The 16,252-nt window shown below is 38.9% G+C and overlaps 1 protein-coding gene across 4 annotated transcripts in view; it reads left to right on the forward strand.

Moving 5' to 3' along the window:
- The window catches only part of COL14A1 (collagen type XIV alpha 1 chain), a 114,848-nt gene that overhangs the window by 40,527 nt on the left and 58,069 nt on the right, over nucleotides 1-16,252 (forward strand). For all 4 annotated transcript variants that reach the window (XM_083854837.1, XM_083854838.1, XM_083854839.1 and 1 more), the window contains exons 12-18: nucleotides 3,906-4,051; nucleotides 5,417-5,546; nucleotides 8,718-8,857; nucleotides 10,473-10,599; nucleotides 11,563-11,702; nucleotides 14,687-14,819; nucleotides 15,974-16,045. In XM_083854837.1, the coding sequence (XP_083710963.1) occupies nucleotides 3,906-4,051; nucleotides 5,417-5,546; nucleotides 8,718-8,857; nucleotides 10,473-10,599; nucleotides 11,563-11,702; nucleotides 14,687-14,819; nucleotides 15,974-16,045 (888 nt within the window). The remainder of the gene's footprint in view (nucleotides 1-3,905; nucleotides 4,052-5,416; nucleotides 5,547-8,717; nucleotides 8,858-10,472; nucleotides 10,600-11,562; nucleotides 11,703-14,686; nucleotides 14,820-15,973; nucleotides 16,046-16,252) is intronic.

Raw genomic sequence — 16,252 nt, forward strand, 5'->3', positions numbered from 1 at the left:
TTATTTTCTGTCAGAAAAATGATGACTTGGGATATTGTAAGACTTAATACATTTACACTTTTATGTACTTCTATACAAAGTGCAGGGATTGTTTTAGTAAATATGACCGATATTAGGAATAGAAGTTGAGTAACTTTAGTTCAGACTAGGAGACAAGAAATCTGTATGTGGTATATCAATAGCTGATACCTGCTGAAAGAGCAGAGCAGCAGGGCTCAAGAAATCTATAGGATTTTTACAGTGCTTTACCAACTATCTCACCCAAGTGATCAAGGAGCCAGCAAGAGAAGGTGCTCTGCTGTAGCTCATACATAGAAACAAGGAAGAACTGATGGTGGAGGAGGAGATCACATCCTACAAGTTCAGGAAAGGTCCTTATTGATCAGCTGGTAACCAGCTGACTGCAGGCTCACATGGATAATCAAGAAGCTTGTAACAGAGCTCAGACATCAAAAAGAAATGTATAAGACATGTATAAGAAGAGGCAAATTACCCAGGAGAAGTAAAAAGCTGCTGTCTGATCCTGCAGGGATAAGTTTAGAAAAGCCAAGGCCAACCCGAGTCTGGCAAGTGATGTGAAGAGGAAAACAAACTTAACCTAAGGCATATCAAAAAAGGGAAGTGCAAAGTCCTGACCCTTGTAAGTGACAACCCCATGTGTCACTACTCACTGAGGGATGACCAGCTGGAAGGCAGCTCTGCAGGGAAGGACCTGTGGGTCATGGTAAACAACAAACTGACTGTGAACCAGCAGAGCACCCTTGTCACAAAGAAGGCCAAGAGCCTTCTGGATTGCATTAGAAAACGATTGCAAACAGATTTAGGGAGCTGATGATTCTTCCCCCTCTGCTCAGCACTGATGAGGCCACACCTGGTTGCCTGGTCTTGTGCTGGGTTTCCCCAACACAAGAGAGATGTGGACTTACTGTAGTGACTTCAGTGAAGGGCTGTAAAGATGATTAAGGCCTTGGCACATCTTTCGTAAGAGACAGCTGGACTGTTTAGCCTGGAGAAGAGAATGTTCAGGTGACCTTGTCTATGTGTCAAAATCTCTGATGTGAGGAAATGAAGAAGAGGACTGAGCCAGACTTTTCTCAGTGGTGCTTATTAACAGGACAAGAGCCAATGGGCACAAATTAAAAGCCCATGAAATTAAATTTGAATAGAAGAAGAGACAGTTTTATTGTAGTGGTGGTCAAACACTAGAATAAGTTGTCCAGAGAGGTTGTGAAGTCTGCATCTCTGGGGATATTTCAAGCCAAACTGGACAAGGTTCTGAGCAACCTGCTTTATCTGAACCTTGACTGAATAGGGAAGTTAATTAGACCAGATGACCTCAAGAGGTGCCTTTCATCCTCAGTGGTTCTTTGATTCTGTGTCAGTGCTAATCTTCTCAATCTGAAAACAAAATACAATAATATAAAATTATTTTAGACTTTTCTTTTAGTCTCAGTCCCCCAAAATGTCATCTCCAGCCATGTTATACCCCATGAGACAGTGTTAGGACCTGTTTAATTTATTGAGGCTGAGAGAACAGTCACATACTGAGCCAACAGGATTGTTTTGTATTGCACCTGGTATTCCTTTGAAGTCACCCAGTCAAGTTCTGACAGAGCCCAGCCCTGCTGCCTTTCAGAGATTTGATCAGAACACACCCCAAGGTCATGCAGCATCAAGCATTTTATACAGCTGTCTTTGATAGTGTGTTGGAAGTAATAGTCTGATATGTGCAAGTGTTAATCACTCCACATGCTAAAAAACCCTGGAATTTTAAAGTACTTTTTTTTTTACTATTCTAATGGAGAATTATGGAAAATTGTAGTTTACATTCCTGCCTGTGTGTGAGATACTGACAGATTAAAATAGTCACCAATTGCATTTGTTTATATAGAACATTGAAAATAGTTTACGAGTATGTGAAATCTAAACAGATACATAGGATAATGTACAGAAAAGTAGAAAGCTTTGTGACTTCATAGTCAATTCTAAATTGAAATAAATATGAATTTAATTCACATATTAATTTGCTAAAAATGTGGTTTTACCTGGTTTAGTTTATTCCAACTGGTTGAGTTTATTCCAGCTGGTTGTAGGTGGTTTAATTTATCCTTATGTCACCTGAATATTAGGATAGTCTAGCTATCCTAACTAGTCCAACTATTGGTAACTGTACAAGATGCAAATTAGCATTATCTACTAGATATTTATATTTGAGATTCCGAGTTCTTTGGCTGAAAATTCCAGTAGAAAACACCATATTTTATTTCCAGTCACCTCTTTATCAGTTTTTATATATATTGTCGGAGTATCTACCAGTTCCTGTTGAGAGTTAAAATGCAAATCCTAAGTTACAGTTAGAGGAAACTTTTCCTATAGGTTTTGGGACCAAAATAAGGGGAAGAACAGGTGATGGATACTCTCACTGTGACCCTGGGGCAGTTTGAATAGGAATGAGACAATGTGGTGCCAAGTGGCTTCAGGATATCTCAATGTGTAATTTCTTGCTGTAGGTATCAGAAGTGTGAGTGGAGCTCTGAGCAAGGAGACTGAAGTACATTTGAAAATGTTCAATGGGTAGTTTCTGCCTGGAATTAGAGAAATTGTGAGAATTCATGGGGATATAAATCAGTACAAGAACAAGGGTTTAAATAGGATGGAGGTAGGTTTTAGAAAGGTTTGGAAGGGTAGGTAGGTAGGTAGGTAGGTAGGTAGGTAGGTGGGGTAACCTGGAAGTGGACACCTAAAAAGAAGTCTGGGTTGAAGTTTTGTCACCCTTTACAGACATGAATGACTGAGTGAACAGCCTCAACGAACAAGAAAGGATGAGGTTGTCATGGTTCTCTTAGAGCTCTGTTAGAGCTTGTTGAACATAATGTAAGAGATGCATTTGGAGATACCAACTTGACAGGGTCTGACTTTTGCTTAGACAAGGAGTCTCGAGAAGCTCTGTGACTGAAATTGGAATTTGTTCCTGAATATTTGTGTGCAGGTCAGATTCTTCAGAATTTCAAATAGGAAAGGTTTTGTATCAGTTAGCAATTGCCTTCTGTTTTTTCAGACCATTCCAGTAATTTTGGGGATTATTCTCAGTGAATAAATTCCAAAAGAGAAGTCAAAGTTCCTTTGTGTCTCTCCATATTCATTCCTGAATATTTTGGTGGGATTCATCAGTAGTGTACCAGCAGTGGAGAGGCCATGGGATGTTATTCTGTGAGAAGGATAAATTGAGGACAACCAGGAAAGTGCAAAATACTCCTCTAAAGAGTTACAGAAGTGCAAAGAAACTTTTGGAAACCCCAGTTGGTCTATGTTCTGGTATCAGTGCCTTAAATTCACAAGTAGATCTCCTAATATTATTTGAATTTCTCTCAACCTGCTCTCCCTCACCAGGATAGCATTGGCCATGATTTGCAATGCATGGATGATCTTACCCATATTTGCATAGTCCTACTGACACAGGCCTTGGTGCCAGTTTGGACACTCCAGGCCTTAAACAGCCAAAACTTTACAGCCAAAATATTTTGATCTGTGCAGTGTGCTCATCCAGGGTTTTTCCAGGGTGTTGTACCTCGTGCCTGTCAGAGCCACACTCTGGCTTGGGAACTACTGCCAGAAAGACACACCCCTTAAAACTGCTGCTGGTTCCTAATAGCAACTGTGCTGAAATGCTTTCATCTGCCCTGGCCATGGAATTGATTTGGGTTAACAATTCCTTGTTTCCTTGATTCTGAGTTCTTTTATGCACCGATTCCTTTTATTTGTAGGATACAGACAGCACTTTGTGCCTGGCGACAGCTGTTTTCCTTTGTGCTTCCTAGGGTAAAACAAACTGTTTGAATAATAGCTGATTGTTCAAGTGAGAGCCCTGGAGAGACCTGAAGTGTCTGTGTCTTGTCCCACTGCAGTTGCCTTGCCCATGGCATCAGACCTGCAGCTGTACGACGTGACCCAGAGCAGCATGAGGGTCAGGTGGAACGGGGTCCCGGGTGCCACAGGGTACATGATCCTCTATGCTCCCCTCACAGAAGGACTGGCAGCAGATGAGAAGGAGGTGATGTATTGTCCTTTTGTTTAAGTAGCAGTTACAAAAAGAAAAAAAATATATATATATATATGTATGTATGTATATATATATATATCAGTCTTTTAAAGAACAAACTAATACATGTCCTTTAGCCTCCAAAGTGATCAGCAAATGCTTGGGTTTTTTTCCATGACTTGATGAAGTACTGTGTGTGTCACAGGCTATAAATAAAGTGCAAGTGCCAGTTGGTTATTCCTTTGTCGTTGTCATAAAAATGTAACAAATTTAACTGAATTTAAGTGACTCTTTTGAAATTTTATATGAAGTGATATTGTATCGTCATATAGAATTAACACTCAAAGAAAAAATAAAATAAAACTAAGATATCTCCTAAGAGTGCTATCAGAAGAATATGAAGTTTAGCCTTTGCTCTCATCAGGGCTTTTAAATGTAAGTAAAATTTGTAGGTCTGAAAGAAAAGCGTCATTGATTTTCTTTTAGTTCTGTTCAACCTCTATTTTTAAATTTAAAAATAATATCTTTCATCAAAAGTGATTTTAGAAGGCTTTCTTTCAAAGGAAAAGAAGAGGGGACAAGGTAAACTCCAGTCTCCTGTCACTAACATAGTAAAACCAGTGGAACTTCTGCTCTAGTATTTAAAAAATTCTACATTCAAGTTTATATATGTGTAGTTAAGGTAGATATGTACAATATCTCTGTTCAAGCAAGAGCACTATAAAGCGTGCAGGGGCATGTGAACCTGTGAAGGGGGCATGAAGCTGCTGAAAGCCAGCACAGACTTGTGCTCTCTGCTAAAGCAGTGGCTGTGAACACGTAATTCTGTCAAAAGTGGGGCCTCCCTGGGAACTGGCTGTGTCAGGAGAACTCAGCTTTACCCCAAAGAAATAAGCACAGTCCATGATAATGTGGGTCTCCGCTAATAGGTGGAAGAGGAAAATTATACAAAGAGCAACACATCTGAACCTCAGTGTGCATAGAAATCAACTCCCCCAATGAATTCATGTGGTTTTCAGATCTGTGACTGAAGACGAGCCAAAGTGTAGATGAGAGTCAGAATAATAAAATGTAGATGGGAAAAGGCCTTAGTAGCTGTTTATTCTGGAGAGGCATATTTTGTCATTGCTAGCGTGATTAGTCACTTTTAAAGTCCTTTTACCTGTGTGTTTGCTTTTGGCTTTTCGGAAGTTTTAATCTTTTAATTACTGTGCAAAATCCCAAACTCTTGGGCAAAGCACTGCAGGCACAGTGTCAGACAAATGCTCAGCGGAACCTTTCATCGTATTACCTAATTTCAAATGTTTAACTGGTATTATTCCTCATTATAAGCTAATTCAGATATAACATATCTTTTTTGATTTATGGTGTTTTTAGATAAAAATTGGAGAGACCTCAACAGATCTTGAACTGGATGGACTGTTGCCAAATACAGAATATACAGTCACAGTTTATGCCATGTTTGGAGAAGAAGCTAGTGATCCCCTTACAGGACAAGAAACTACATGTAGGTAGCTCTAATCTATATTCACTTCATTGTTAATAAAACTTCAGAATGCTCTTTGCACTTATTAGAGGAGGCATCTGATTATCTGATTTGAACAATTGGGCAAGCTCTTTATATAAGTTTCTCACTGTGGATACTCAATTTACAGAGACTGAGGATTTTTACAAAACACCTTATTTTTGCAACAGGTTTGTGAACTTGTCTCTCTCACTGGTAGTGGTACTATAGAATGACCCTATTGATCTTGGTGAAATTCCTGACAGTTTTCTGAACTTGCTGAAGGTGAATGAAGGTCACCATGTAGACCTTCATGGTGAAAACAGAAACATGCTCTGTTTTGCCTCCTCTAGCTAGAAAACCAGGTGTGAGCCTGCTCAGATGGAGAAAGTCATTCCTCTGGCTCAGTAGTAGTACAGACAGTAAAGAAGCAAAGAGAAGATTTCTGTACAACCCCTGCTGCCTAACATCTGGTAAATGGAGGATTGGAAAGTGCTTGTGCAGGCATGATAGATGGTGTGTTTTTAATAAGCAGCAAGGATTTTGCCAGCTAAATTCTGTCCTCTGCAAACTGCGCACAGACTGTATGTCAGCTCTCTAAATAGCTCCAGCACTTTGAAGACAAAGGAATTGAAAATAAGCAGTTGTGCTTCTGGGACATTTTTGGGACTGCATTCGGTGACATCTCTATTGCTCCCAGCAGGGGAGTGAGTGAATCCTCTTATTTTGTGCTCCTGGCATGAGTAACCCAGGCAGGGTGAAAGTGACTTACATTTAATAAGTGAGAGAAGTGCAGGCATGCGAATGCTGGAAAAAGAAACCCCAGATCAATTCCTTGTAAAATCAGCAAGCAGTAGTGGAAGAAGCTCTAGGAATAGTGTTTGCTGGGTCTTCTCTGCCAGTACAGTTGTGGACAGATAAGTTCCAATAGCAAACTGCTACAACCTGGGCATATTTGTCGACTTGAGTGTAGAAGATTCCCAGCAAAGAGAATCAAATCTTTGGCCTTTTATTCTTCCCCTTCTTTCGCTGTTTCTTTATGTCTCACTCCTTATCTTGCACAGTCCCCCTGTCCCATCTCCCACCGTGGCCTTTGATCAATATCTACTCAGTATCAGATTTTCATTTCTCCTAAACAGTAGTTTATATAGTTTTTGACTGTGCCATCTTCAATTCCCTTCATACCATATGATCTTGGAGAATGCAGAGCTCTTAACCTGACTAACACATTGGATAGAAGATCACATACAAATTCCAGATGCATTGGCACAAGCTGAGATTTCGTGACCACTGTCTGATCACATAAACTTGTAATGTGTTAGTCAGCCCATCATCACTACTGCTGCTACTAGACCACGATAAAAAAGAAACCCTCACTTCTCTGTAACCTTCATTTCTTTTTAGGATGCCACAATGCAGCCATGTCTGGTCTATAGGACTGAAAGAAGATATGTCATCTGTCTGTCATATGCAGCTATTCCAATAAGCTCTTTGCTAGCAGGCTTTGATGAATCAGGCAGTGGGGGAATCTGGGAGGGAGAAAGCTCCTGGTGATCATGCCTGTCCCACATTGTTGGAGTTTAGCAGTAATTTTCCTGTTCAGAATCTGATTTAAGCTTTTTTTTGCCTTTTTTTCCCCTTTCAGTGTAAGCCAGTATTTCTGGCTTACAATTAATGAATAGGCTACCTGGTATTTTCTTCAGACAGAGCATATATCTGCCTGAAGAACGATCTACCAAATTTGCTGTAGTATTAAGTGCAGTATCTGAAAATCTGTGTTTAGTAAATAATATTCTACTCATTGTATCATCTTGGTTACTGTAGTAAAACCTTCCCTATGCCAAACAGAGACGTGCTCAGCAAGCTCATTCTAGGGTGTAGTTTCATTTTGGGGCCGGGATTCATCCAAGACTCACTGTAAATATCACGTAAGTCTGGCACCAGGACTGCCTGTCTGGTTGAGAGCAATGTTGTCAGGAGGTTGGTTCCAAGAGGAAAGAGCTGAGACTGATGCATTCTGTTGTATGACCTGGATGGTGGAATGAAGTGCATTTCACCACTGACAGAAAGTAGAAAGGAAAGCCAGCACGTGATACTCCTTTCACTAGACTCAGAGGAATATGTTGAATGCCAGAATGTGTGGCAAACCCATCTACCGCAGTTCCAGTGTGTTCCCGTCTTCTCTTTTCTCAGAGCCAAGTTGACTTCACTGTTCCTAAGCTGGTTGCAGATTCTGGATTGATAAATGGCCTGGCTAAAGATCTCACATGATCTATGAGGCCTTTAAAATCTTTGCTTTTTCCCAGGTGTTATTGTGTGAGGGAAGCAGCTTCTGAAATGCTGATATTTATCTGTCCACGTGGACTGGTGAGGAGTGTGTGTGTGAAGGCAGGATGGATAGAGAAAGGTTTTATAATTCAGAGGAAAGTAGCAGATGTTGGATTAATACAGAACCTACTGCTGAGAGTAACAGACAGCACAAATTGCTTTCTGTGGTGTGACAGAGAGGTGGATGTAATCTGAGACTGTCTCTTGCATGACCTCACTTTCCTTCAGCTCGTGACTGTCAAGGAATATATAGTATAAAAGTAAAGCTTTAACTGGTATTGTTGTTGGGGAACAGCTAAGGGTTCCTAACTGAAAGGATAGACAGAGGTAAAAAGTTACATCTTTGGAGATCTTCTCAGCTAGTTATGTTTTTTGGACAAGCTTACCCTTATGACACGGTCTTTTAGTATTCAGAAAAGTTTTTGCCCAGGTTCTCCTGTGATGGATTATTTTTGCTGGGATACACATGAAAACCAAATGTGTATGGGATAGAGATCTAGCTGGCTTAAGTTAATTCACAAATACAACCCCAAATCTATTGCAAGTGTTCTGTAGGCTAGATCTTGCTATGATATCTGCAGTGAACAACATCATAACTTTATTTGTTTTTCAGTATCAGCTGAGATGCATTTAGCAAATCTGGAAGTTCTGTTTCAGTAAAGAGCTAAGCCCTTTTACCTGCCTTTAAGTGCTTTTGTAGCTCCATTGATGTAGGTTTTTGAATAGAAATACTGGTGATATAAATTTTTGAATGGAAAACATACTATTTATTATTCAGACATTAAAAATTTCACAGCTAAAACTTGGGATCACTTTCATGGTTTTATCTCTTTTTTTCTTTTCAAGTGCCTCTAAGTCCACCAGCAAACTTGAAATTTTCTGATGTTGGACACAACAGTGCTAAGCTATCATGGGATCCTGCTTCCAAAAATGTAAATGGCTATCGCATCATGTATGTTAAAACAGATGGAACAGAAACCAATGAGGTAAATTATTAGACCACTTTTCTCTTAACCAATCTCTAACCTCCCCAAACTTCTGTAATTTTTAGGGGTAATGTTTATGAACAAAAGCTACCATGCAAGCTCTAACAAAAGATTTGCAAGAGAATTCTGAAACTTGGTGTAAATAAGAGTTTGCTTAATATTGGATGTAATTATGTCTGGGGAAGAGTACTCTGAACAGTCTGGGGCACATAAACTGAGGGAGATAACTCAAGGGAACAGTGGTTTGCTAGGAGCAGGATCTTGACTAAATGTATAGTATGGAAATATTGATTCAGTTCAGATAAGACTTTTGATGTGTCACATATCGTGGACTCAAGCTCATTCAAAAAGACCATCTGAAGGCTTTACCTCATTTTCTCAACATTTATTGCTTTAATTATGTATTGAGAACTCTCTAGAAACAGGATTTGTCTTGAACAGAGGCAAAGGCAATACCAAGATGTTCTAACTTAGACTCTTATATTTAATATTTTGCAATATTTAGTTCTGCCTTATTACCAAGGATGTTTTACAATACCTTTTAGCAGCATGAATTCTGTGATAGAATGCAAAATGGGATGGAATGATTCATACTGAAATATTAATAAAAATCTTTAAAAATACGGATTTTTAAAAATAATAATTACAGTAAGTGGGTTTGATTATTAAAATAGTCCAGATCTCTTAGGAAATATGTTGTCATGGATAACTTGGCCCTCAAGAAAAAGAAGTCTTTAATGGTAGTTATCCGTAATTATGTTTCTTCTGGGACATATCTGGCCTTTCATGTGTATAAAGTGAAATATTTGTATTGAACCTGAAGAAACTGCTCCCAGCTTTAGAAGGGGGCATATCTGTGCAATGTTTTGTTTCTTTTCTTTCTGCTAAATTCCTAAAACTTCAAATTAGAAATCATTCGACTTCTTCCTATTGATTACCCGTAATATAGATAATATGCCTGACTGTACTGGTCACAGTGGTATTTGAGCACCTCAGGCTCATTGTAGTTCACTTTGTAATGTGAATGAATGTTCAGTTCATGTTTCTTTTGTCTGTTGAAAGAACAGGTGGCATGTTTTGCTTTGCACTGGTAGCCTTTTCCCTGTGGTGCTGAGCTAACGTGGCACTGAATAGCTGGACTGATAAACTGTTTACACAGCTTTGAGTTTTATGTCCCTGGCAAAGTCGCTTAACTGCAGCCTGGAGAGAGACCAGACAAAACCCTCATCTGTCTCTTAACAAATGTTAAACATAAGGGCTTTATGCAGTGATTGTCCATGATAAAGGGTTGGATTTAATAGCCCAAAAGGCTCCTTCACCTTCTGGGTTCCTGAACATGAAGTGCTGATGTTAGCTGGACAGTTGGGGTTGCCAAGGCTGAATTCTCCTTTTCCATGGTTTGCCATAAGTACAAAAATCTCATTTTTAAAATTTGTCTATTGTAACTGGTTTTGTCAGCTTTGGTGGACCTGAATTCATACTTGTTCATAATTTCACTGAGTTTCTTTACTAATTGCATGGCTTTCTCCTTCTGTATCATTATTATCCAGAAGAATTTCACACACTGATAATGTATTGTATGGTCAATATCTACTGCAAATTATGCTTTCTCTAGGTGGAAGTTGGTCGTGTTTCAACCCATACTCTGAAAAGTTTGGCACCCCTTACAGAATATACTGTTGCTGTTTTCTCCTTGTATGATGAGGGACAATCTGAACCACTTACTGGCAGCTTTACCACAAGTAAGTATTGCTGTACTTCTGAAGGCTTTCCAAGAAGAAATTTTATACTCTTACGTTACTGGAAAGTAAGATCAGTTGCAACAAAGGTCTCTGGCTGTGAATTCAGATATACGGAATGCTTTCTGTTATTTTCATTGGTGTTTTTGGCTTCTTTGCTCTCTTACTATGGGGCCAAATGCCTCTTTACTCACATGAGTAATTGCTTGACATCATGAAAACATCTCCACAGCTTTCTGAAGCATTATTCAGTGTGATGGCATTTGTATCTCCAGATGAAGTGTGATGAATTTTGAATCATACATTTAACCGTTGAACTATCCAGGCACTAGGGGGTAGAACTTTATATACATACAGAGGAACTACATCAAAAGGAGAAAATTCAAGACATTCAAAGTTCCTATGGTTTGTTTAACACAGTTATAGTTTCTGTAACTGTAGTTCTGCTTTAAACAAATGGCTGATAACACATATTAATGCTTTCCAACCACAATGGGAAGAGAAAGGAGGAAGAGGAGGAAAGAGAAAGATGAGGTGGAGGAGGAAGGGAGGACATACATGTATGGAGCAAGATGCTGACACATCCAAAGTGCAAATGGAAATGCATACAGAGTCTGGAAAGGGCAGAGACTGGGTCTTTGCTTTGAGGTACAAGAAAAGGACCTGGTGCACAGAGCTCTGAGCAAAGGAGATGGACTTAGGGTTGCATGCAGCTCCTTCAGTGAAGAGACAACAAGGAGGCCTGTCCAGTTAGAATAAAGAGTCTCTTCCCTTCCTTGAAGTACAAAACTACTTCCCTAAGAACAAATAAGTGGGCAAAGAGTTCTGTAGTGCCTTAGTTGTCTACCTCACATGTTATACTCTTCTAGGAAGCTGGAAGTAAAAAGGTAAGTGCCTAATATTGCCATCTATGGAAGTATCAGAGCATAATTCACTCTCACTTTTCCTGTATGTAATATTTTCCAGAAAGAGTTCCAGCTCCCCAGCATTTGGAAATTGATGAAGCATCAACAGATAGTTTCAGGGTCAGCTGGAAGCCCACGTCATCAAATATTGCTTTTTACAGACTGGCATGGATTCCTTTGGATGGGGGTGAATCTGAGGAGGTAAGTTGCCTTGACATTCTGGGGGGTGAAAAGGAGGGAGAATTCCATTCTGAGGACAACTGTGCAGCAATATTTGCTACTTAAATATGGCCAATTGACTTACAGAAAAATCTGCCCCACTGCAAAGCTCTCTAAACAAAAATCAAACCAATATTCCAGTTTTGTTTTGAAGATGAAATAGGGAAAGAAGAGATATTTCGTGAATAGTAAATCTAATTTGTAATGTGTCAACAGCCATAGAACTAGCATTGTTGTTTAGGGCAACTTCAGTTTTTAGAGGATGATGTTCTTCACTTTGATGTGAAGATGATGATGGTAGCTGAGCCAGAGTAGTGATATCCTCACATAAAGCTCCAAATTTGTCCAATGTGCTGGCAACAGTGAAATTGCCTCTGAATCATTATTAGGTAACATTACAAAGGGAAAAGTGTGCACATAGTATATTTATTAGATTGTTCATCTATTCCTGTTTTTTTTTCCCTTTCATGCTGTATTTTTTGCATTAAGCCCTTGCCCATCTTGTCCATAGTACCCTTTCCATCAGTCTAAATTTTTAAATTATTTTCATACCTTTAGCTTTTTTTTAAAAATTTCTTTTTCGAAGTAGAAAGACAGACACTTTCTCTCCTTTCCCAAGTTTCCCTAGTCTGTTTCATTTCCTCTTTTTCTTTATTTATTAACTCATTATTTGGCTTCTTTTGTACTTCTTAGTCTTTAGTGACTCTCAAACATCTTGCTCTCTTGGCATCAACAGTGTGTGGATAGGCCACATCTGCAAACTGTTTATCTGGGTACAGAACTCAGGGGGAAAGATGACATTTCCCACCTGGCCCTAGGTTTCATGCATTATTTTTTTCATCCATTAGGGCAGAAAGCAGTCATTTTAGCTTAGGTTATGTGTCATTTTTTCTGTAAATTTAGCTTAGCCTGATTATTTTCCTCCCTTTCACCGTAATAAGAGGCAGTCATGCAAGAAAGAGAGAAATTAAAGGAGTGAGCAGGGGAAAAGAAGGAGTTAGCTGATGAGTGAGTGGATGCAGGTCATCCACTAGCAGTTTCTTCTGCAGTAGATGAACTGATTTGTTTCTGTTTCAGTTCCACTGAGTAGCTGCCAGTGAAAGCCCTTAAGTCACATTTTTAAGTGAGATTTGAGGTGTCTGTATTCTTTCAGTGTGAGAACAAATTATCAAGAAATACTCAGACTGCCAAGGCTGTTTCAAACTGTAGGCTTGTTCACGGTATTCACAAAGAACTGCTGGAGGCTCTAATATTTTAGAATGTTGAAATATTAAAAATGCCCAAGCTGCTTTCTTGCTCTCCTTGCATGACCTCTCTGATGGGGTCAGGTCTAGGATAGCACAATCCCTCCGGGCTGTTGCCTCTTTAAGCTTCTTTCCCAGCTAAGTGATCAGTCACGCAAACAAAGGACATGCACTCCCTCCTTCTTTCTCCCAAGACCCAACTTGCCAATTATCTGAGTGGGGTCAGGGGACTGTGTTAATCACACACCTCTCATCTCACTTCACCCACTCTGCTGACAGGTGAGGAGCGTGCAGTCGGGTGTTACCACTAAAAACAGCCAGAATAAATTTAAGAGGGACCTTTTACTTCTAGGTTACAGTAGAGAATGCATGCCGTCCTACTCTTGTACTTGTTGCTGCTGTTTGTCCTTCCCACTTTGTGTTGTCTTTTGTAGGCTTCATTGACAGGGAGGGGAGGGTGAAGGAAGAGATGCTTCAGAAAGTATGCCAAAGTTACTGTGAGAGAGTAATTATGCATAGATGTTTTATAATGATTTGATAAACAACTAGAGGCACTGGGGAATTGAAAAGGAAGGCATTACATGCATCTCCTTAGTATAGAGCTAGATTCACTCAAAGCTTATTTCTGAAATTTTCCCAAGAAAATCTACACCAGAAAGTATATATAGCATGAGATGCCTGATTCATTACTTGATAATCGTAGATGGCCCTGATTAATTTCTTTCTACTTTTGTTTTTTGTATTTGAGTTCAGAAGGTCTGTGATTGTGTTATGGTTCCTTTTCTCCCAGGACCAATTCAGGAGATCTCCTGTGGTAGTTAAAAGAATGAATTGTGATTCACTGTTTCTGCAAACCTCTGTGGCAGATTTTCCACAGACATATCTATTGTTTCATTTCCATTATAAGTCTAACTTTGATGTTAAGTATACAGTGACCACCTTTAAAAACTTGTCAGTGTTAACCCGGAGAAAGGTTGTTTTATTGTAGTGTCTGTTTTGTAATCTGAAAACTATTCCCAAAACTGGCCAGGATTATTGCTCAGTCTCCTGTACCTTTTGTTTTATAGTCCCTTTTGTTCCAGCTCTTCCCCATCTGGTGATCCCTTCCAATAAAATAAATGAAACACAAAAATCTGAAGTGAAACCTGCTTACAGTTCACATTGCACATCAATCTTCTCCTGCTGTCATAGCTAGAAATGAGGAAAATTGCTATTTAAAACTTCACACCATAGAGCAAATTAATCTTCAGCATATCTCTCCTAATCCTCAAGTCTGAAGCATGTGTTCTTTTGAGTTCCATTCAGAAGTGCAGAACCATAACAGTTCTGGTATTGAAACAGCCTTTTTTAAGGCAGGGAAGGGAGATACTGAATACATTTGTCATTGCAATATTTGAATAGTAGAAATATAAATGGAAGTTAATCTATCCTGTTATGTTGGTTTTATTGATAAATGTTTTGAATTGTAGTGATTTAATAAAAAAAAGTATATGGTCAGCTTTAGCAATTAATTAGCTGTGGGTGGAAGTATAATACTATACATTTAAAATATTCTAAAGTGTTTTTTCTACATGTAGTCTGTGGTATTAATAAATTTTTTGGGCAAATATGAGTGTAGATTTATTTTAAAGGCAAATTGATTTTCTTTCTTTCATTTCAGTCAATTCAGGTAAAATAATCAGATGCAGAACTGATATTCTTCAATCTTGCTGTGTAACTTAGGTTGTCATAAATGGAGATGCAGACAGTCATGTTATAGAGGGTCTGTTGCCTGACACAGAATATGAAGTTTCTCTGCTGGCAGTGTTTGATGATGAAAGTGAAAGCGAAGTTGTTGCTATTCTTGGAGCTACAGGTAAGACAAACTCTTGATTATAATCTTTAAAAATATTTAAGTGGTTTAAATTTGATGCAGATATCTTATATAAAAAACCCAGTTCATCTTGGGTAGCTATAAGATTGAAGAATGTGGTGGTTTAGCACCAGGGCTTGCTGACTGCTTTTTGCTTTTCCAGTTTAATATTATGTGATAGGTGGCAATGAATCAAAATAGTGGTTTGGCTCCTTATCTGGGCTGTGGTATCAATAACCTCTGGATCTGCGTAGATATTCTTCCATCTTCCATTTTAATATTTAGTGTTTGAACAGGGTTCCTCATGAGAAGATTCATCAGATTTTGGAAGGGATGTGTGTTAAATGTTTTAAAGCAAATAATTTACAGGAATTTCATTTAAGATGTTTGGCATTTTCAATATACCCTTTTCTTATTTATGTAATTTATACTCACTAGAGTTGAATTCACTCTTGGCTGAAATAATGGTCCAAAAAAGCTTACACAGGCCTCCTGTGACATTGACATGAAAGTAACAAAGATAAAACTTGCTAATCATGTCCAGCTTATTTCATAGTTTATTATCAAAACAGTGGCCTATATTTCAGGAAGATTGCTGTATTATTCTTTTATGGATAATTACTTGGATAAATAAAAAACTATCATTCTTATGTGTAAATTACAATATTTATTTGGTTTTAGTAATTTAACTGCAGGCTTAGTTCTAAATCTTCTGTTAAAACAAGAAGCCCATACCCATCTAAATGATGCTGATACTTCCCAGTGTTGCTGAGTGTACTTTCTGTTTTTCACTTGGACAGAAGTAAAACACCCTTAAAAACTTTCAGTTCAACTAATCTGACAACCTTAATAAATGGTCAAAGTGTAAGTCTATTGTGCATAGTTCAGACAGAAATCTGAGAAAATATATGCATTCTTATTTGATTATACAGTTTATGATTATATCTTATCTGCAGATCTAAGTGCTAATCCTACAAATGTATGTGCCTTAAGTAAACTCAATGAATAATTCCCTTGTAGTCTCTGAAATGTCTGAAGTGTGTGGGATACTTGTAGGTGTGAGCACATAGTTTCGTTGTCACAGTCAGACATAAAAGAACAATACTGTGATTTCCATGTTTTGTTGAGCTGTTGGTGAGCAGAGTCCTGTTTTTCAGCTGCAAGTGCTACCACAGTACCTACCACAGTGATTGAAGCCAGTGCCACCACCTCTGAGCCCACCACAGCAGGTAAGCAGAGCAAGTGCCAGCAGTTATATGCTGAGTGCAAAGCACTGAGGCTCCCCACAGGCACCTCCAGGGCTGTGGCGCTGCTGAGGAGCTGATGTTCCTGGAGGGAAGGCACATCACTGCTGAAAGGGTCACACTGTGCCGCTCTGCACCCCCTTTGTGTGTGTGGCCAATTGTTGCCTTGCATTTTCTTGCTTTCAAGTGTTT

The sequence above is a fragment of the Zosterops lateralis genome, assembly GCF_965231275.1.
Source record: "Zosterops lateralis genome assembly, chromosome: 1".
NCBI lineage: Eukaryota > Metazoa > Chordata > Aves > Passeriformes > Zosteropidae > Zosterops > Zosterops lateralis.